This window comes from Rhipicephalus microplus, chromosome 5 (genome assembly GCF_043290135.1).
Source record: "Rhipicephalus microplus isolate Deutch F79 chromosome 5, USDA_Rmic, whole genome shotgun sequence".
NCBI lineage: Eukaryota > Metazoa > Arthropoda > Arachnida > Ixodida > Ixodidae > Rhipicephalus > Rhipicephalus microplus.
The window spans coordinates 214,653,268-214,675,980 of NC_134704.1; the positions used below are offsets into that span (position 1 = coordinate 214,653,268).

At 47.5% G+C, this 22,713-nt stretch overlaps 1 protein-coding gene and 1 pseudogene across 8 annotated transcripts in view; one reads left to right on the forward strand and one right to left on the reverse strand.

The window, feature by feature from the left end:
* LOC119173523 (solute carrier family 41 member 3) overlaps window positions 1-22,713 on the reverse strand; it is an 880,209-nt gene that overhangs the window by 14,018 nt on the left and 843,478 nt on the right. For 6 of the 8 annotated variants that reach the window (XM_075896486.1, XM_075896484.1, XM_075896483.1 and 3 more), the window contains one exon: window positions 8,807-8,955. The exons of the other annotated variants lie outside the window; for them this stretch is intronic. In XM_075896486.1, coding sequence (XP_075752601.1) covers window positions 8,807-8,955 — 149 coding nt within the window. The remainder of the gene's footprint in view (window positions 1-8,806; window positions 8,956-22,713) is intronic. 8 annotated transcript variants of the gene reach the window in all.
* On the forward strand, window positions 322-3,743 carry LOC142817196 (uncharacterized; annotated as a pseudogene).

The window sequence follows — 22,713 nt, forward strand, 5'->3', positions numbered from 1 at the left end:
ACATGCACAAGGTTAAAAAGCATGGGCGAAATTACGAAGCCGTGCGTCTTGCCCATACAACCCATGTCTAAAGTTGGGGATTGTTGTGACCGGCACCTGGGCTGACAAGGGAGCGGCGTTCCTTTTGTCCTCAAAAAAGCCGCCGAACGGCTGGCGGCCTATGTTCACCATGTACGAATGAGCTCGCCATTGTTATATTGTAAATAAATTCCCTGTTAAGTTCGCCTTCCTCCTGCCTAGACATCTTCATTTCGGATGTCCTGTGCCGCAAAGGCTGGTCGCAACAACTGGATGGCAGCGTTGAGATAAGAGTCAGTGACGATGAGCAACATAGACTGGAGGTCAGCCGAAAGCCCTAGACTTGCAATTTGGTGGGATTGAGGCAGCGTAGCACGACCACACATAAAGGGGTGATTGTCTGGCTTAGTGCTTGAGATGTACTGAGTATTTTAGCCAATACCCGTTAAAAGATAGATACCACCAACGACTTCCTAGCCAACGTGGTTGTTATCTCAGCACAGAGCAGCAATAAATAATCATCTGAACAAGTAGGTTAAGCAAGAAAGCTGAGGTAATTTAGTAGGAACAGTTGTGAGTTATGGGAAGTGTTGTGTACTGACGTCACATGCGCAATTTATCGCTTATCACCCACGCAAGCACCGGTTGCCTCATCGCGAGTCCACATCCATTCTATAAAAGACTGGGCGTCAATAAACTACGTTCATTTCCCAGCAGAGCGTCCGACTAATTTACTACATTGGCGACCAGGCGGACCAGCCAGGTGAGGCCGCCATCGAAGAAGGCGGGATGGCAAGATTGGCGAGTATCGTCTTGGAACGGACACGTCTTGGGATGAGTACGTCGAGCGGTTGAAAAAGTTTTGCGTCGCGAACAAGATAACAACAGATGAGCAGAAAAGAGCAGTTCTGCTGAGTTGCTGCGGCGAAGCAGCATATGGGTTGATCGCAACCCTGGTGGAGCCAATAAGACCGACCACGACAAGCTACGACGAGATCAAGACGGCCTTTTTCAAGCACCTTCACCCGAGACCTCCCAAGCTGCACGCAAGGTTTTTGTTCCACAGAAGAAACCAGACTGCTTATGAATCGGTGGTAGGCTACATCAACGCTCTGCGGAAGCTCACGAAAGACTGCGGGTTCGGTGACAAGCAATTACCGTTGCACATGATGATGCGGGATCGTTTCGTGTGCGGCATCAAGAATGATGCGGTTTAGCAGAGACTCCTTGCCGAGCAGAATCTTACGTTCCAGGTCACGTGCGACATGGCCGTGATAGCTGAAGCTACAGAGCAACAGCAGCGAGACATACGCAACCAGAGACGAGACGAGACAAAAGAGAGCCAGGGCTTAATTCAAGCCCCTCACTTGAAGCAAGAAACCACGGCGGAAGGTTCCAGTTGTTATCACTGCGACGGTAAGCACGCTCAGCATTTATGCTGTTTCAGAAAGGCGGCATGTTTCAAGTACGAAAAAATTCGACACACAGCAAGAACCTGTCGTTCAAAAGATGAAGTTAGAAACTTTGAAAAAAAAAGATTTTTCAGGAGCAGAAGAAAAAAGAGAGTAAATCCAAGGGTGCTTACGAAATGACCGAATTATTTTTCGTTTGTGAAGTTGTTGAGCAAGAAGAAAAATTTATTGTAGACGTACAGATTGAAGGGCAAAGTGTACACCGATAGAAATTGATTCTGGAGTGTCGTGCACAATTGTGAGTGAAGACACCTTTCGTTCATTCACAGGAAAGCAAAGGAAAATATCCCTTCATGAACCAAAGACAACGCTAGTAACCTGGTCAAAGGAGGCGTTGCCCGTAGTCGGTCATGAAAGTGTTGTGGTGAAATCGAAGGACCAGACAGCAAAACTGCCTTTGTTGGTAGTGAAGAGAAGAAGTAACAGCTTGCGTGGGCAGAACTGGTTTAGGCCTCTAGGCATCGAACTGCATGTAATTCAGCAAATGAATGTTTAAAGTGTGACTTGACAATGTTTGAGATGTTTCCCAGTGGCCTTCCTGGCTTTAATGGACCACCAGTGCACATCACACTGAAAGACGACGGCAAACCAACGTTCCTGAAAAGTCATGCAGTCCCACTAGCCCTGAAGGACGACGTGGTCAAAGAAGTGGACCGCTTGCTGCAACAAGAAGTCTGGAAACCAGTCGAGTACTGCAACTGGGGAACTCCACTGGTGGTAGTAGGGAAAAAAAGACGGTACATTACGTCTCTGTGGTGATTACCGCAGCACGCTTAACATGGCCGTTAAAACCAGCGCGTATCCTATGCCCACTGCCGCGGAGATACTAGTGACTCTAGGGTCAAGCAAGATACTCACTAAGCTCGACCTAGCTTAAGCTTATCAACAGCTTAGTCTCGATGATGTGTCAGCCGAAGTACTGACAGTTAACACTATTAGGCGGCTGCCATTTGCAATTTCTGTCGTGCAATGAATGTTTCAACAAGTCATTGACACATTGTTGGCCGGCATTTCTGGCGTTAAAGCTTATCTTGATGATATCCTCATTTCCGGGCATAACTCACAAAAGCATGCTGAAAAACTTGATGCTGTATTGGCGTGCTTGCAAAGAGCGCAGTCAAGAGTTAACAAAGAAAAGTGTGAATTAAACAAGATGATTGTTGATATGTGGGGCTTAACGTCCCGAAACCACCATATGATTATGAGAGACGCCGTAGTAGAGGGCTCCGGAAATTTCGACCACCTGGGGTTCTTTAACGTGCACCTAAGTCTGAGCACATGGGCCTACAACATTTCGCCTCCATTTGAAAGGCAGCCGCCGCAGCCGTGATTTGATCCCGCGACCTGCGGGTCAGCAGTCGAGTACCTTAGCCGCTAGACCACCGCGGCGGGGCTTCAACAAGATGAGTATTGAATTCTTGAGACACCGGATTGATAACACAGGAATCCATTCAAGTCCAAGCAATAGTTACGGCATCCAGCAAGCACCAACGCCCACTACAGAGTGGCAAGCTTTTTTGGCACTACTGAACTTCTACAGAACTATCCTCAAGGGCAGGACCGAAGTGGTGGAACCCCTATACCAGCTCCTAGACAAGGACCACGAGTGGGATCGGAAAGTTGAGCACCAACGAGCTTTTGAGAAGCTGAAAATGCTATTTAGCTCCGATGCAGTGCTTGCTTGTTATGACCCCGAGCGTCCCTTGATATTGTGCTGTGAAGCATCCCCGTAGGGGTGGGGGCAGTGCTGGTCCAAAAAGCTCTTAACGGGAGCGAGCAACCCATAGCTTATGCTACACACACTCTTGGTGCCAGTGAGCGTAACTACGCCCAAATTGACAGAGAGAGTCTAGTCGTCGTGTTTGGTGTTGAAAAATTTCATCAGTACCTTGCTGGGTGAGAATTCATAGTGATAACAGATCACAAACCGCTTTTGGGTTTATTCAACATAGACAAACAAGTACCGGAAGGACTGTCGCCTAGAATGCTGCGCTGCATTTTGTTGCTGTCGGCGTACAAGTACCGCATTCAGTACAGGCGAGGGGAGGACAACTCCAACGCCGATGCATCAGTCGACTACGAGCTCCCAGGGACGAGGACGAGCCGCAACCAACTGGCGACGTGCTCTTACTAGAAGCTGTCGAGTCTCCGCCGCTACAGGCCACGGAGATTGTCAAGCTCATCAAAACACCCAGGGATGAGCGCTATGGAAGCAGCAGCTCACGTGGTGGCCAAAAACGGATCGCCAAATGATAGAGTATGTACGTTATTGCCAGCCATGTCAGAGCAGTCGACAAAGTAATCCCAAGGCTCCCGTTCACTTTTGGGTGAAACCAGACCAACCTTGGAGTCGTCTGCACATAAATTTTGCGGGCCCATTCAAAGGAGATGTATTTCTTATTGTGTCAATGCATACAGCAACTGGGCCGAGGTTGAAATCATGTCGTCAATGAAGGCTCTGGTCATTGTGACAAGCCTAAACAAGTGTTTGCGATACATGGCGTGCCACACGTTGTTATTTCTGATAATAGAACGGCCTTTACAAGCACAGAGTTGCAGACATTTCTGAAGTGTAATGGTGTGCGTGTTGTTTTTACGGCACCTTGTCATCCAGCCAGTAATAGCAGAGCTGAGAGGATGGTAAGGGAAGTCAAAGAAGCTCTAAAAAAAGCAAAAAGAAGGATCAACACAGTGCAAGATTTCGTGGTTTCTGTTTAAACAGCACACGATGCCACATTCAGTCACAGCGAAATCTGCAGCAGAAATAATGATGTGGCGGAGACTGGGAATGGCTTTGGATCGCCTTCTTGCGGACCGAGTGCATGGGCCTGAAGTTCACATTCCAGAGACAGAGTTACTGTGTTGGTGACACTGTCTTCTTCAAAAGCTTCACTCCAAGTCCCTGGTGAAAAGCTGCCAGAGTGGTGGAGGTCAGAGGCCCGGTGTCATACACGGTCCCGTTGGAAAACGGCGAGTGCCATCACCGACATCGGAACCAACAGAGAAGTGCCTGGACGAGTAGCGAAGCAGACAAGGGTAGCGGGGTGGGCTGCCACACCGCGTTTTGTTCCGCGGCAACACGACCCCAACCACAGGTGACGATCCCAGAAGCAACTGTAGCAGTGAGCCCAGGTCAAGCTGCTCATAAGCCAAGCACAAGAAGCCAACAACAACAGTTGACGAGTGCAGAGATATCAGAGGCAAGCCCGAAGCAGGCTGGCCATGATCAGATCACGCCGCAAAGATCAACGCGTGTTCGACGGGATATTCTACGTTCTGGCATAAATGAATAGCAAGAAGTAGCTTTGTATATTTGGTATGCCGAATCATGGAAGGAAGGAGTGCTGTGTACTGACGTCACATGCGCATTTTATCGCTTATCACCCACGCAAGCAGCGGTGGCCTCATCACGAGTTCGCAGCCATTCTAAAAAAGGACTGGGCGTCAATTAACCTACGTTCATTTGACTGGGCGTCAATAAACCTACGTTCATTTCCCAGCGGAGCGTCCGACTGATTTACTACAGGAAGTTTGAAGGGGAAGTTGCGGGAAAGATTTAGGATGTTGGATATCACAGAGGATTGGATATGCGGATTTCCATTCGAAGACGCTAACCACTGCGCCACTCACAGAGGAGTGAAAAAGAAATAGGAAGAAAGTAGAGAGGGAGGTTGGCCACGAGGGACGGTGTGTGTGAATAAGCTTTTGGTCTCTGCTGTATGATTTGACAGGCTTCAATTTATGCAGTCTCAGTATTGAAACTGGTGGGTTTGCGTTTTATCACAGCTGGGTCAAAGAAGAATAGTCGTCAAGGACCTGATGAGATTGACCAGAAATAACCAGCTAAAATTGTGGTATTATTTAGAGTTTGTAGACGATATGCCTGTATCTATACTCCGTTAAGTAATTATCAAAAGCATAAGTAACGAGGCTGATGTTGAACACTTCAGGAATACATAATGGAACAGGAATGCATGAAAAACAGAAGATAAAGGATGAAGAACACAGGAAGGCAACACAATCAGCACCCATCAGGGTAGCAGCAGGTTCATGAATGAACCGAGGCTGACAGCTGGAAAATAGGCTGCTCTTAGAGGAGAGATCGCCGAAGGCGAGAGAAAATGTGGCGAGGTGCAGTGCTAGGCGGGAAACTGCTAAAATGGTTGTAGACCATCTGGAACAGACACAAAGTGAGGATATCGCCATGTTGTGTGAGATTTCGACCAGCTAGGCAACAACATTAGCATTAGGCTCGCGGAGTGTGAGGAAGTAGCGCAGGGTAGAGTGGTGGTAGACAGCTCCCAGGCATGTGAGTGGAGTTCTGGTGAGAGTGTCGCCACGGTGGATCCTGAATACGTTTCCAAGAAAATTTTGACCCACTATAGTCAGAAAAACCTGGGTGAATACACGATATGAAGCGCTAGTAGAGATCGGTGAGGGCAATGCAGTTGTGAGCAGTTCCCAGAAATGTGAGGTTAGTTCGGAAGGAAGCAGTTGCAGTGTTACGAGATGTTTAGACTGCCCCTAGTCTGGAAAGTGTGAAAAAAGACGATTTGTACGCAAATAATTTACACTACGTGAGCCAGGTGGCTAACAAAGCCAGCGAGAGCGCTGGAGGGCGAGAGGCACGAGCGGGAGACTCAGAAGTGCAGCCCAAGAAGAGGCGAAGACGGAAGCGGCGTCCTAAAGGCAGGGGTGCGATAACGAGTACCCGCTTGAAGAAAGGTAGTAAACGTTTCAGCGTATTGAGCAAAATGAGGCTTTTGTCATCCGCGCCAACGTGGCTTTTCTTGCGCTTGAGCCGCCAAACGAAAATAAACATAAAAAGAGGTTGGGCAAAAATGAAGACTGAGGGAAGGGGTCACTTCTCACGTCGTCGTATCCACGACAGGTTTGATAGGGCGGGGAAGTACAAAGTCAGTGGTCCCCAGAAAAGAGCCGAACGAGGGGAAGAACTCGGTTGACTGGTGAAAGGCTTAGTGGGGTTTGGAGGCAAAGCGAATGGCTTACCTGATTGTTGCAGTCGCCGTTCAATAAGAAGGGCCCATAGAGCGCGACCACCGCACATTGATCAGAAAAATGGGTGAGCCGTAAGTTTGTGTAGATGGTAAATGGCAGATTTGTTCTTTGTTCTGAGCTTTTTTTACTGTTCGAGTTGGCTTAGGTTTTAGCATATGTTTTTTAAGTATCTTGGCTACTAGACGGGTATTTTAGTAACTAATTGTAGATTTTGTTCATTTCTTAGGCAAGTATGTTTTTGTAGTAAGGTGAGCGTTGTGTGGTTGCGTAACGATACTCAGACAAGCGTTTGTCCGGGTAGGTACAAGTGGGTGAGCAGGAGCGACGTTAGGAGCTAATTTTGAGTCAGCGTGGAGACGCAAGGATAATACTTGTGAGGTTTGCAAAATTTTCTTTTTAGTTAATTTAATACTTTGTTCAATTGTGTCCGGAGTGGACGTAAGTACGGGAAGTTAGTTCATGAGTCTACGTGTACGTTTTATGGAGATGGTAATCGCAAGGCAGAACTAGTAGTGCGCCCGTGCCGATGCAATATAGCGTGCGATTGCGGACTTGTAATGTGGATTTTCCTGGTGCTGGTGCAGCACGACCATTATCTCTTCGTCGGCTCCGAGGAAACTGACGACTAGCTTTGGCGGCACAAAATCTTGGGGACTAAAATATAGCGCGAAGAAAAGAGCTTTATTTTAGGAGTTTGAGGCCTGCTAGGTTACAGCAGATTACTGACGCTGGCACACAGGAATGCCACGGAGAGCGCATCACTCGACAGTCAAGTTTCTGAAAAGTAATTTATTAGGAAGATTATTCCGGAATAGGGATTAGCACCTTCGCTAAAAGCTCAGACAAACGTCCCGATTGCTTCTATGTGGTGTGAAATACTACCTAATTAAGGAAGGTTGTTTTAGATGATTTGTGGACTCCATATGTCTCAGTGCGGGCAGAGCGCTCTCCCGTGCCTGTGGTAGTGTGTATGAATGCTTTTCTTAGAAGGAAAGCAACCAGAAACAAGCCGGAGAGCCCTTGACTGGGCGTAATCGGCAGTTACTTGGAGGATGACACCAAACAACGAAGCTTATGTGACCTGTACGGCTGCTCACACTCAGGTCGAGTCTCCCGCCGGTGAACGAGCTGTTGTGACCAGCGTCTCGGCTGACGGGGCAGCAGCGTTTTTTTATTTTTAAAACAAGCCGCCGAACGGCTAGCGGTGTATGCTCACCATGTACACAATGCAAATAAACCCGCTGTTAGGTTCACCTTACATCTCGACATCTTCATCCCGGAACGGCTGTGCCACTAAGGCCGGTTGCAACAGGATTCATTCATAGCAGGAGGTCCTAAATATTTGGAAAAATTTGGCAGGCAAATAAGTGAGGCCCACGTAGACTCACCCAATATGTTTTTCGCTTAAGACTCTCACTAGGACCCAGACTAACCTACATTCTGCTGAAGCAAACTCACTTGACTCCCATTCAGGAGTGCTTGAATCAACGGGACTCACTCTTATTCATACTCATTAGAATTTTCCACAGGCGCGCTCACACTCACAAATGTAAAACTCAGCCAGACTTACACCGACTTACGAATATATTTGTCACTCGGACTCAGATTCACGAAAATTTTCCTCAAGCCGACTAACTCGGACTCAAACTCACAAAGTGTTTCATCAAGCGGACTCACTCCGATTTACCGAAGTTTTCTCGAGTGGACTCACTCAGACTTTCCAAAGTGAGACTCTGACGGACTAATCCGACTCAAACTCACAAGAATTTCGTAAAGTGGACTCACTGAGGCTCAGGCTCACCTAAGTGTAGTTCAGTCAGACTCAGCTCACACTTCATTTGAGCTTGAGTGAGTCTGTGTGAGTCGACACATGAGTGAGTTTGCCGACCTATGCTGGTCTCACTAATCAATAATATATATGTCAATTCTTCACTCTGTTGCAATATAGGTCCCGAATACTTAGTATGTAGAGGATCAAAAACTATGCGTAGACGCAAAAAAACAGGACATGCGTCAAGTTGATGTCATTGCTCCTTTAAGGTAGTACGAGTAAATACAAGAGCAATTGAGACTCTGTTTTACGCATTTCTAATGTACTGCTAATAATGCAACGTATTTTAGGTGCAGGAATCGACAACATTTGAGGCGGACTCTTCACCAAGATAGTATGCCCTTTAAAACTGTCCAAAAAAGTGGCCGGTGTTATGTAGTAGCACGCAGCAAGTGCAAGCGGTGTGTGACGCCATTCAGTCCGACCAACGGGCTCTCAACCATTGACGGTAGGGTCTCCGACGTACTCCAAGGCGAAGAAGGCGACGGTCAGCAGACCCGTGCCGGTGAAGTCGCCAGCCGCCGTGATAAAAGGTATGGCTGCATTGTCAGGATCCACGCGCCACCACCACAGCCAGTAGACCAGTGACCGGGACAGTAACAGTAGAATGGCCACCTGCGGGTTACCAAAAGACCCCCGAATCTATTGCGTCTCCACAGTTATGCATGGTCCAGCTCTTACGCATACCGCTGAAGAAGTGAACACAAAGACTACCGATCTGCACCGCGTGCCAGCTTCAGTTCACATTTCTCTAAGTTACTGGAAATAAATATGGCTACAAAATGACTGAGAGGGCAAAAGAGTGCTCGTCTTCTGTGCTTATGTCTTGCCGCAATGAAGCTTGCCAGTATAATGCGAAAACAAGGCCGGACAATGCCAGATCGCGACTGTTAGTACATTTCTTTTATGCGCTGCACCAGCTAATGATGGCGTGTCATGTGTGGCCGCTTTTTGGAAGATAATTTTGGTGAAATTTCGAGATATTTCTTTGCATGTGCAGCTTTATATTATTGTTGCGCATTCTTATCACCGGTGGCGTGTGCTTCCTTACGTAAAACTTTCTTGAACTCGGGGGCGTTCACGACATTTCACGACGGGAACTCTCCAAAAAACCTTGATCGCGCTGAACATTAGATCTTTTTCGAAACAGCAGCTCTCCGTCTGAATTGTTCGCTGACAGAGGATGCGCCGGCGCCACGTTGAATAGAGCACGTGACCTTCGAGACAGGCGGCACGTGCTCCGACTTAGCGCAACACGGCCGCGTTGATCGAGTCCTCTCAGAAAATTACAGAATGTGTAAACACAGGCACAAGAAGAAATGCAGGACACCGCGGACGCCTAGAAACAACTTAAGATAGAGAAGATATAAAAACTTATCTGGACCCGCCCATTCGACGTGCGAACTGGCACGTGTGGTGGTATACCTGAAAGATATATGCCAAGACTTGCGAGTTCATCATAATGAAAGTTAATCGACGGCTGGCTCACACATGCGCTACCACGAGCGTTTACGGTACGAAAGTCTGACACAAAACTTCGCTCTGGGGATTTCTTGGCTCATAAAGTGTGCTTGTCATGCACAGTTCGTAAACGCAGCTATAATGCGTGCGCACAAAGAACACCGTAGCCGGATAATCATCGAAGAACAGAACAGAAAATGGCGCGGGAACCTGACAACCGCGCGAGCGAACCATCCATTATTCTTCTGGATAAGAAGCATGCGTATTTGTCAAACGGCGAGCGTGGCTAATGAATCTGCCATTCTGCCTTGTTCTTCGTATGTGCGAAAATTGTTGCTTCGTAAAATGCTGAATTTTTTTTTCTGTTTGTCGCACACACACATATACACAAATTATATATTTATATATGAGATCTAACAGACAATAATGCCAAGGAAAGTATAAGGGAAGATATTAGACCAAATTTTAATGTAAATAAGAAAGAAAAGTGGCTGAAAAGATAACTTGCCGTAAGCAGGATCCGAACCTGCGACCTTCGAATAACGCGTTCGATGCTCTACCACAGAGCTACCACGACAGCTATCCCCCCCGCCACATTATCGGGTTTTCATACGTGAAATCAGCGTGTTAGAACGTGGTCAAAATTTACATCGTGCGGTGGCTCACGCCACTGCTCGATCTAAAGGTTACAGCCATATCAATTCATCCAATCTATTCACCCAGCAGGTGTCTGCGTCGGCATGGTTTCTCTATGTTTCTTTTCATGTTTCAGCAATTCTCTCAAATCTTAATTGTTGTGACAAACTGGAGAATGAATATCAAGCATTTCGTCATGAATCATCCTCAGCATCCTGCACAGATAATCATTCTTTAGAGTGTCCATGAAAATGTTAGCATAATTAGAGCCTATTCGAGTTCCCTTTGACATGCCGCTGATCTGGACGTAATGAAAATTATGAATATCAATCTAATTGACTTGAAGGCTAAGCCTTCAAGTTTAAACCAACTAGTCTGCAAAAAAGTATTGTTACAGCATCCATCTGTGAGCGAGCTCCTTTAATGTTGCGAGCATTGTGTGACATTACCACAGTGTTGGATGTAGCTGCCTCACACGATCTTGAGGCAAGCAAACCGGAGCAACACAGGGAGCTTCGGTCTTCTCTCATCGAGCTCTCACACCTGCTCGACTGTTTCGCGTCGGTGACCTCTGCGTTGCCACCTGCCACCTCACAATCAGCCGCCGTCTGCGAACTACTGAAATTCCACGGGATCCGAAACGACGCCGACAGCTGGGTCACAACCGTCAATGCGATAGCAATGCGCGAGGCCTGGACGGAATCTCAGAAATGGACCGCGGCTGTAGACCGTCTTCGGGAAGGTGCAGCGGCGCGGCACCGGTATGAAGGCTTCAAGCAGCAGTCCTGGGTGGAGTGGAGCTCCAAGCTCATAGCTGCCTTCGGCCTGACACTCTCCGATCTTCCTTTCACCACGCAGTTTAACCTGACGACTACCGAGGATAAGGCGCTGGAGGGTTTCCGCCTCCAGGTTGCAGTCATGCGTTGCCGTTCACTCGAGCTTTCGGACTCTGCCATCGTCCAATTCAAGTTCAGCTCAGCCAAAGACCACTATCGAAGACGGGCATCGTGAAGGACGTCCCTAAACACGACATACCCACACTGAACCATCCCGAATGTGCATCTGTACCGAGCATGAGCTTTGATGACCTCTTGGCTGAACGCTCCGCAGGGTACACTGAAACAGTCTCCAAGGCAGGCATCACTCTTCCGATGCCACGATCCACACCAGGACCCATCTCACGAACTTCCGTGCCAGCAACCAATGCCATTTCCAAGATAGAGCTGTCGGAGACAACCGTGGATAGCAAGGAGACAATCTTGGACCAGTGTGTACCACATCTGCAGTCAGTGGCCGAGTGTGTGAGCTACATCGATGCCGTCCAGACAGAGAGAGCCAGCATCGGCCTTTCTGGCAACAAGATGTACGATCTTGCCCATGAAGACAAGCACGCCATTCTGACTCCTAACGTACAACGTGAACGTCGCGCAGACCCCCTTGAAGTCGTCACCATAGAAATCACCCCTGATTGTTCAGGCCATGACCAGCTCGGTCAAAACAAGAGCGATAACAGCAAGGAAGCTGCGGGCACGTCGCATCATGATTGTGTCCAGTGGCCTGTGAGGGCTCACACTCACCATCTTTTGCGCAAGAATTTTCCGGCTCGGCATTCAAATGCGCATCAAAAACACGCCACGCCACTCAGACGACATTAATGTCTACTCGGCAAGCAACGACTGCTCCAACACACCCACTGTCGCCCACCAAATCTCTACACCATGTTACTGCATCGTAAAGACAGACCGCCGAGGTACAACCAGTTTCATATCCCCGAGTCTTCATCGACCAAGGTGCGAGCGAATGCCAATGCCCAACGTCAACAACGACACTGTGGCCGACCAAGGCAACAAATACAGCCTCAGCGTGCCAAGTCACAGCCTAGACGGGTCCGGCCCAGGCGAGGAAGTCAATGCCACCCGCCAGAACTGTTTTCACCAAGTCTTCCGAACGCGTTGAACCTCGGACAAGATCAACCGCAGCGACAGAACTTATTCCGCCAGTCGGAAAACGCACTGGAAACGTCGCAACATGCCAAGGTTACAGACCACCGCAACACAAAGTCGTAACGCCGAGTCGATATCGGCCAAAGTTTACGCCAAACCTCAGCGAACCTCGGCCTCCTAACCAACATTTCGAACGACCACGGTGACGCATTCAATGTCGGCCACTGGATTTCGCTCAAAAATATTTTCAGACAAGCTTCAAGCGTGGAAGAGTCCGACCACCACGATGCAGCAACGGCGCCCACATGAAGCAGTGTCGGCAGCTCCATGCACTCGCAGTCATGGCCGAGTGGGATGAGCACTGATGACTAAGAGCAGCGGAATCGGGGTTCTGGGTGCGAGGAGCTAGCTGGAAGAAGCAGAGGAAGACGCCGACAGATAGGTGGACACCATGAACGTGGTAGCAATGCGCGAGGCCTGGACGGAATCTCAGAAATGGACCGCGGCTGTAGACCGTCTTCGGGAAGGTGCAGCGGCGCGGCACCAGTATGAAGGCTTCAAGCAGCAGTCCTGGGTGGAGTGGAGCTCCAAGCTCATAGCTGCCTTCGGCCGGACACTCTCCGATCTCTCTTCTACCAACCAGTCCAACCTGACCGGTACCGAGGATGGAGTTCAAGAAGGGTTCCATCTCGAGGCTCCAGCTGAGCACTCGAATTCTCCACATAAGCTTCCCGACTCGTCGCTGGTACCGGAACCAAATTCGTGTCAGCCATCGGCCACCGTGTCCTCTTTTGTCGGGGGATACACAGAGGGGACAGGGTAGCTGGACCCTTCGTCAACGCGCCCACTACCATATATCGAGCTCAAGTGAGTGGCAGCTTGATGTCTCCTCGTTGTCCTCCAGTCTGACAACAGGCAACAAGACCACCCTCGAGCCTCAGCAATTGGCATTGCGGCCTTCCAACTCGACACCTCCTGGGCACGTGGAGTCTTTCACCTTTGTCCTGCCGGATGGGTCACGACATGACACACCTTACCTGTCTACGATACCAACAGTTCCCAGTGATGCCAGCGAGGAGAGCAGACTCAGCGATCAGGCGGTGGGGGATTTGCCTACTACGTGGCAGTCCTTGGCCGACTTTGAGAGTGCTTCACTCAATCAATCCATGTCTGCCGAAGACAGGTTAATGTACTATAAGCCTGTTTTATCCGCATCTGCCCACCACGCCTTGGCCGACGGTAGTGATGCGCCGCAAGCAGGCGAAGCCAACGTCAGCACTTCCGGCCTCTCGGCGTACAGCCCTACTTGGGATCACGTGCAATGCAATATGACTTTGAGACCATCTGAATGCTATGCGGATCACCAGGAGGCAGTGTGCGTTGAGGAGGAATCGGAGATAGATCGCCCAGCCGGTGACCAGCTCGCACAGAGCAGCGAGGTGAGGCTTTCGTACGCCCCTGGTGTCTGCAGCATGATGTGCAGCTATGGTGGCGTTAACTTGTATGAACGCCGCGGTACAGAACAACCAAGGACCATTTTAATTCCTTGTGGCCGCAGAAGAAGAGGAATCGCAGATGGCAGTGCAGAGGCTTCCGCGTCAAAGCATGATGGCCGGGAATCGAAGCCTGTCCAGAACGCTGACGCGAATGAAGACCAGTGCCCCAAACTGCGCCAACTGAATTGCCTGCTGCTGCGGCCGCCTCGAGACAGCCAAGGTCGCCCACCAGAGTGTTTGACAGGCCCGCAAGGCAAGTTTTGGCGTCCACGAGAGAGACCCCACAGGCACAGCTAATACCGCCCGCCAGAAACGGTATTCGCAACTCAGGGCTCCGGGCCTGCAGGGCGAAGACGACTCAATGGCGTCCACTAGAGCCATCGTCGCCCGACTTTGAAAGCAAGACACAAAAACCGGCACGACAAAGTCAATGGCATCCACCAGAGACATCATCGCCTTACTTTCAACGCAAGACGCACCGTGGCCATGAGCGGCCTATGCGAGGCAGCCAATGCCGCCCACCAGAATACACACTGACAGATCTTCAAGCAGAGGCGCACCGTGGTGTACACCAACCGGCTTGAGGCAGCGAGTGTGTCCAACAGAGACGCTTCTTCAGACCGTCACTACATGTTGCATTGTGGTTTGGAACGACCACCACGATGCAGCCAAGCCCACCCAGCAAAAACTTTGCCGCCAGCTCTGCGCGCGAGTGTCAAGACGAAGAAAGACGCTGGAGCTCGGGCAAGGAAAGGTACAGGAAGAAGAAGACAGAATAAGAACTGCTGGCCCAGTATCGGGTGTTGTCTTTTGTTCTCTGTCTAGTACATCTAGTACATTACAATATATATATATATATATATATATATATATATATATATATATATATATATATATATATATATATATATATATATATATATATATATATATGGAAGTATAAGGGAAAGAAGTGTACACCTAAGGGCTCGTTTTTCCTTGTTTTGACACAATAATAATGAAATCTAACAGACAATTATGCTAAGGAATGTATAAGGGAAGTTATTAGAACCAATGTAATGTAAGTAACAAAGAAAAGTGGGTGAAAAAATAAGTTGCCTTGAGCAATATATATATATAGATATATATAGAGCATCGAACGCGTTATTCAAAGGTCGTAGGTTCGATTACTGCTCACGGCTGGTTATTTTTTCCTCCACTTTTCTTTCTTCTTATTTACATTCCGTTGGTTCTAATAACTTCCCCTGTACATTCCTTGGCATTACTGTCTGTCAGATCTCATTATTATTGTGTTAAAACCCGGAAAAACGAGCCTTAGGTATACACTTTTTTTCCTTATATATATATATATATATATATATATATATATATATATATATATATATATATATATATATATATATATATATATATATATATATATATATATATATATATATATATATATATATATATATATATATATATATAGGGGGGAAGTCTGCTGAACAGCCAACACGCGTCCCTCCATGTCGGATGTCGAGACCAAAAGCACTACACGACAGCACCACTACACCACTCCTCAAAGGGAAGCCTGCCGCACTACGAAACCGCGTCCCCCTATTGCGGACCCCGGAACTACCTACGAACACGCTCACCGGGAGCCCAACGCCGAAATCCTCCCTACAACAACGAAGGCCTGCCGGACATAACTACAACCTGCGCACCTCATCAGTGCCATCCCCGCACCCAAAAGAAGATTGACTTCCGAAATGTAAGTCCAGCTCATCACTTCCCAGTTGCGGTGCCACTTTCCTAAAGTACGAGAACTTGCTGACAAACGAATTAGACATGAAATGCATAAATAAACATTGCAAGTGTACCTTCGTGCTAGAATAGACCCCAAGGGTATGACACTCTCCCTCACACCAGCCGCTACAAATCTAGATGAACACGACCAAATAACATGGAAAAATGTCCTCCCTGAGGCATCTCTTAAATTAACAGAAATTGCTCTTATTCACAGTGATAAGCAGGTAAAGAAACTGGTCACTATGACCAACACCATTCTCCGCCACAACACTTTATTAACAGAATTTGAACAAAATAAATACCAAGCCATCATGACCACAAAAATTCATTAACTCAAAAGAGACCATGTGCCCAAACCCGCGTTCCCTGATATAGTTCCTTATCACTACAACATCACCACCCAGGAAACCACTAACGGTACAAACGAGCACCCATCTAGAAACACACCCTGTGACACTGTGGTTGTAAACTTATCGGACGCGAGCTTGTCACCTGACGAAGAAAAACTGTTATCTAAGGGACAAAGCTTCTGCCCGACCACAAAATTTTTCGATGAATTCCACTTGCTCCAAGACCTCGACAACTTCGCTCGAAGCTTAAGGTTGCGCGAATATTTCTTGGACAGGCCTTCTAACCACGAAAAAATTCACCGTCGCAAATCAAATGATTGGACACCGAACAGTAATCGAGACAAGTGCTTGGACCTTTATATCACCGCAGTACAAAAAGATATAGTACACGAATACCACAGACAGAAAGGAAACCAAGAAAACTTGACAAAATCTGAAAAAGTAAGTATGAGAAATTTGGCATCTAGGACAGACATGACAATAAAACCCGCTGACAAAGGAGGAGCAATTGTAGTCCTTAATACAACCAACTACTTACAAGAAGCATACCGCCAACTAGACGACTCAAGATTTTACGAACGCGTCCCAGGTGATCCGACAGACGAATACAAACGTATCGTATCAACAGAACTAAAGAAACTGTTGGATGCAGAAAAGATAACCAACACTGACCACAAACTGATGCGAGCAGCATACCCTCGTCCAGGTCGCTTCAACATCCTCCCAAAAATTCATAAACCTGATAACCCAGGTCGACCAATCATATCAGGCATTGGTACAATAACTGAACCCATATCGGGGTACGTGGAAAAACTGATAAGCCACATTCCATGCACCCTCGCATCGTACATAAAAGACACCACACGTTTTCTTCGAGACATTGCAGGTCTGTGTGTGCCGAAAAACTCGTACTTGGTTACTCTTGATGTCTCTTCATTGTATACAAATATTCTTCACGATGACGGTATAGCTGCATTACAAAACATGTACACAAACCAAAGACAATCTAACACCCCAGATTTCTCTGCCATTGCAACTTTGACGAGGATGGTCTTCGAATTAAATTCATTCGAGTTTAACCAAGAGTATTTTCGACAAATAAGCGGGACCGCTATGGGCACCAAAATGGCACCTAATTATGCCAACATATTTATGGGAAAGCTAGAACCTGAATTCCTTGCACAAAGTTCCTTGAAACCAATGTTATACAAAAGATACATAGACGACATCTTTCTTATTTGGACCCACAGCGAGGACGAACTTCTCAGCTTTATTGACACTTACAATGCTGTACATCAGAACATACACTTCACACACACATACTCGAAAGTAACCGTAAATTTTCTTGATGTTACCATAACGATAGAAGAAGAGAAGCTCTCTACAACCCTATATATCGCAAACCAATGGATCGACAACAATACCTCCCTTACCAAAGCGATCACCCAAGCCACGGTAAAAACAGTATTCTATACAGCCAGGCTCGCCGTTTTAAGCTAATCTGCTCTAGGGACGCTGACTTTGACACGAGCTCACAGAGGCTAAAACTTATGCTTGAGAAACAAAAATACCCCCACATGTAATTAATGATGCTGTTCAAAAAGTGAGAAAACTAAAGCGTGAAGACTTACTTATGAAGCGACCACCGTAAGAAGACCCACAACGAACAAACCTCTGCTTGACTTACAGCACAAACTTCCCCAATGTAAACAAAATCCTTAAACGACATTACAACCTTCTGGAACAAAGTGAACATCTGAAACGCGCATTTCCATCCGCTCCAGGCGTCGTTTACCGACGACCACGTAACCGCAAAGACACACTTGTCCACTCTCAAATTAACAAATCACCCATCAATAATTCATGCCGACCTTGTTTAAAGCCACGATGTCTTGTATGCAAGGTGATGTGAGAAACACACAAAGCAACTAGCACACAATCCAAGTTTTAGATTAACATACGAGGAAACCTAACATGCGATTCCTCTAATGTGGTATACCTACTCGAATGCAACGTGTGTGGTATGAAGTACATCAGACAAACAGAAACACCATTTAGGATTCGCTTCAATAATCACAGAGCCCATGCAAAGTCAGCCCCAAGTCTACCTCTATCAAAACATCTCAATCTTCCCGACCATGCATTCGACAAACTATCAGTAACACTCTTAGAGACGGGATTTAAATCAAATCGAGAACGTGAACAACGAGAGTCATACCTTATCCACCGATTTAACACCCTCGATAGAGGAATAAATGAGAATCCTGGAACACTTGCAGCAAATAAAGCATTAGAAAACAATAACGGCAATAATGAAAATAGTAACTGAGTTCACGGCACTGCAGCTGCGAAGGGCACTGGACAACTCAAAACATTTGATTGATTGATTTTATGGGGTTTAACGTCCCAAAACCACCATTTGATTATGAGAGACGCCGTAGTGGAGGGCTCCGGAAATTTAGACCACCTGGGGTTCTTTAACGTGCACCCAAATCTGAGTACACGAGCCTACAACATTTCCGCCTCCATCGGAACTGCAGCCGCCGCAGCCGGGAATCGAACCCGCGCCCTGCGGGTCAGCAGCCGAGTACCTTAGCCACTAGACTACCGCGGCGGGGCGACAACTCAAAACAATTCCAAGTGTAACTACTCTTCCTAAGTGCAGCTGTCGTCTGTTTTCTGCTTTATTTTACTACCCAATCAAGTGTGCCATGCCCAACAGCAACCATGTGCACAGCCGGGAGGCCCCCACTGCATGCGTAATTCAGAATCGGGCAAGGAATTCGCATTGCGCCCGCTTACCAGCCTCTGCCGCAATACGCGGAACCCCTCTTTCTACGACGAAATGTTGACGGGACCCCGAGTAGTTAAAGGCTTAAAACTTCCTAACATGCCCGCTTACCAGCCTCTACCCCAATACGCGTTACCTCTCTTTCTACGACAAAATGTTGACAGGGCTCCGAGTAGTTAAAGGCTTAGAACTTCCTAAAAAAGCTCTTTTTTGCCCCACACTGAACCGCCAGTGCCAGGAGGCGCCGTCTGGTCGGGAAGAATGCGTTAGTGAAAGGATGCATACACAGACCACTGATATCAGAAAGGTGAAGGGGAGAAAGGGGATAGAGATGAAGTGGAAGTGGAAGGGGGGTGCCCGAGGGGAGTCCACCTTATATTTTTTTCTCTTTTTTCTTTCTTCTTCTTTTTTCTTTTTTTCTGTCTTTTTCCTCTTTCCTTTCCCTCTGATTTGAGATTGTATAAAGCTGAGCACCAACAAACTGTACCTTTAATCCTGATGATGGCCAGACTCTAGGCCGAAAAGTCGAAATAAACCACGTTGTGACCGCTCACGCAGGATCTACTGGACTATATATATATATATATATATATATATATATATATATATATATATATTTATATATATATATATATAAACTTTCCTTCCTTTTCCTTTGCAGGGAAGATGGTAATGTCAGAAAGATTGACTATATTGACATCCTGTTGGCTTATCTCCAATTCTTTCAAAGGACCTGAACTGAATTTTCGTCCATATTATGGTGGGTTTGAGGAATTTCAGTTGATGAAGAATATAGATAATTTTGCTCGGAATATCAGGCTAAAAGAGTATTTTGACGACCATGCTAGGAACAAGAGAGCTCGCGCGGCTGTACCGTCCACGACACAATGGACGCTCGCCTCGCTAAGGGATAAATGCCTAGACCTTTACATCAAAGCTGTCTCGCGTGACCTGCTCAGCGCTTACAAAATGCGTAGCCGTTCCGAAAAAAATCTTTCTGCCATTGAATTTGACATTCTTAGAAGCTTGAATGCACGTGATGATATTATCATAAAACCAGTAGACAAGGGCGGCTCGAATGTGATAATGGGCAAAGAAAGTTACATAAAGGGGCCGTACGACAGTTATCTGACACTGCGTTTTACAAACGATTGCCCGCTGATTTTACTACTGATTTTCTTTTCATCATAAAAGACACCAATAAAGCATTGTTAATAAAGAAAAGGGTCGACTATAAGACAGCCCGCCACCTTATTCCGCTTAGCACTGTTGCCGGAAGATTTTACCCGCTCCCAAAGATACACAAGTCAGGAAATCCAGGCCGTCCTATTGTTTGTTTCGGGCATCGGAACAGTAACTTAAAACATATCTCGTTACGCTGAGAGTGTGATAAAATTTCTTCCGCCCTCGTTCGTTTCCTTTGTTGAGGATACCAACGATTTTTTAATGGAATATCATACCTAATCGTGCCTGATGTTTCGCTTCTGGTGACAATGGACGTCACCTCCCTCTACACTAACATACCTTGTAAGACAAAAGGGTGTTAAAAGGGTGCGTGGTTCGTCCTTTTGGGCACCAATGAGGCTGCCACAAGCATTAATCCTTTTAGAGACTAACGGTACGCGGTCTAACAGTTAGTCCCCTCAAGGGACTAACATTTAGTTCTCACATTCACACCTTGGTGAGTAACCGTTAGTCCCACAGTTTTCCCAAAGTACTAAAACTTAGTCCTCACATTTGCACCTTATGGAACAGCTGTTAATCCCCACATTTACACCTTACCGGGCATCCGTTAGTCCTCACAGTTGCACCTTGCCGGACGAACGGTTGATCCACTTAAATACTTCAATCGGATGAACTTTTTGTCCTCAGTTCAAAGATTGTTTTTTGTTTATTTTCCGCCAGGCCTAACACTTTTTTCGCCTGTTTTTCTGCGCATTGAGCAACGAACTCCGCAGAAAATAGCAAGCGAAAAAGTAGTTAGCCACCTATGTGTAACTGCTTTCACAGTAACTGCAACAACGAAAGACAAAAAAGGAGACATCGAAATCTTTTATTTTTCTACATACCCACGAAGTTTCCCCATTCTTTTAAGTGAATTTATGGTGAAGTGTACAAAACCACTCTCGTTGCCAAATTTTGTTCGCTCCTTGGGGAGCTCCTCCGCTAGAAGCGATAGATGACAGGCATTGCAGACATCAGCGCACGTAGCCTTAGGCCTGTTGTGTTCCCATGGGTGCACGTACAATAAGATAGTAAAAATAGTTAGGCACACGTCACAGAAGATGAGGGTGCACGCATATGACAAGTATGTGCACGTTAATATAAAAACAAGCGTTGAAATATCACACACAAATCACTTTACCTCTACATCTCCCACCGTCCTTCTGAAGATGCTCTGACAAAAGAGGTGGATAACGGGCATCGCAGACGCCAGCGCACAGTCTTGAGCACGGTGTGTGCCCACGGCTGCACAATAAGTATGTAAAATAGTGAGTCACACGTGACAGAGGATGAATACAAATACATATGACATATACGTGCAAGGTGAAATAAAAACATATGTGAGATATGACATGATAATAATTTCACCGTGATGTCGCACATCGTCAAAGACTCATTTCAATCCCCGTAGCGCAACAGTTGAGGAGTGGCGGCCGCAGTCAAAACTCCGCGAAACACCGTGCCGCTAAAAAGTCGGTGATTCCTAAGCGAACGACGTCGTTCAGCTCGAGCAAGCGAGCGCGAGACCAAACACGGCGCTGCACACGGAGTGTCTGCCGCCAGCGAACTTCGAACAGGAAAGCGAGCGTACGCTTGGCTGCCGCCACGAACAGTGCCGAGCTTGTTTGGAGCTAGCGCCGAAGAAATCGACGGTAATGCGGCCCTTTACCACAAACTCGAGCGAGTGCAGCGGGCAACCGCGAGTCTGCCGCTGCAGCCAACGGACTGCATCGAGCTGCTTGCGACCGACTGACGGGAAAGCCAACTGTAATGACGAATTTTGAGTGAGTTCTGACGCTAGCGAAAGGCCTGCTAGCCCATGCTGGTGCACTTACAGCGCGCGACATACTACAACCAAGCTTTTTACGAGAGCCCGCAACATGTTTTCGACGACTCCCAACACAGCGATGTGGTCTCAGCCCAAAATCGTCAGCATGGAGCTCATCGTGGTGGCGAAAACAGGTGAGCACTCGATGAGTGAGAGTACGGGAGGCCGACGGCAATGGCGGCCAATTTCCAGGCAGTCGCAAAGCACAGGTGAACTGCAGACGCCGAAGCTGACCTTCGCGATGCATTTCGTGCGTGCGATATACAACACGACCGAGCCCGTTGCCGGCAAGCGCGATCCATATCGCACACGCGACAAGTCCAGTAGAATAAAGAATGACAACCTACTTGCGAAAGAATCCGGCGCTAATTTCTGCCTTGAGTCGAACTGAATCATATATCCGATAGGCCTGCTGTCTTATCGGCCGCCATGTTGGCCTTCAGAACTGTTGCTGTCGTGTGTTGGTCGTTACTCTCTTGAAACCAGAGATATACAACGTGGCGTGGTGACGTATCGAGACTTGTTGCAGACTTCATGGGTGCGGCGAAACGTAAAAGCAGCAGCCCACGCTCATCCAAACGTACACACAAGCACCATGTCGTAATTCCTAGATCACCGAACTCAGGCGGCCGCGGTTGAGCACTCCGAGCGCGTACGCTCGCTCTCCTGTTCGAAGTTCGCTGGCGGGAGACACTCCGCGTGCAGCGCCATGTTTGGTCTCGCGTTCGCTTGCCTGAGCTGAACGACGTCGCTCGCTTAGGACTCGCCGACTTGTTGGCGGCACGGTGGTTGACGGAGTTGTGGCTGCGGCTGCCACTCCTAAGCTATTGCGTTACGGGGATCAAAATGAGTC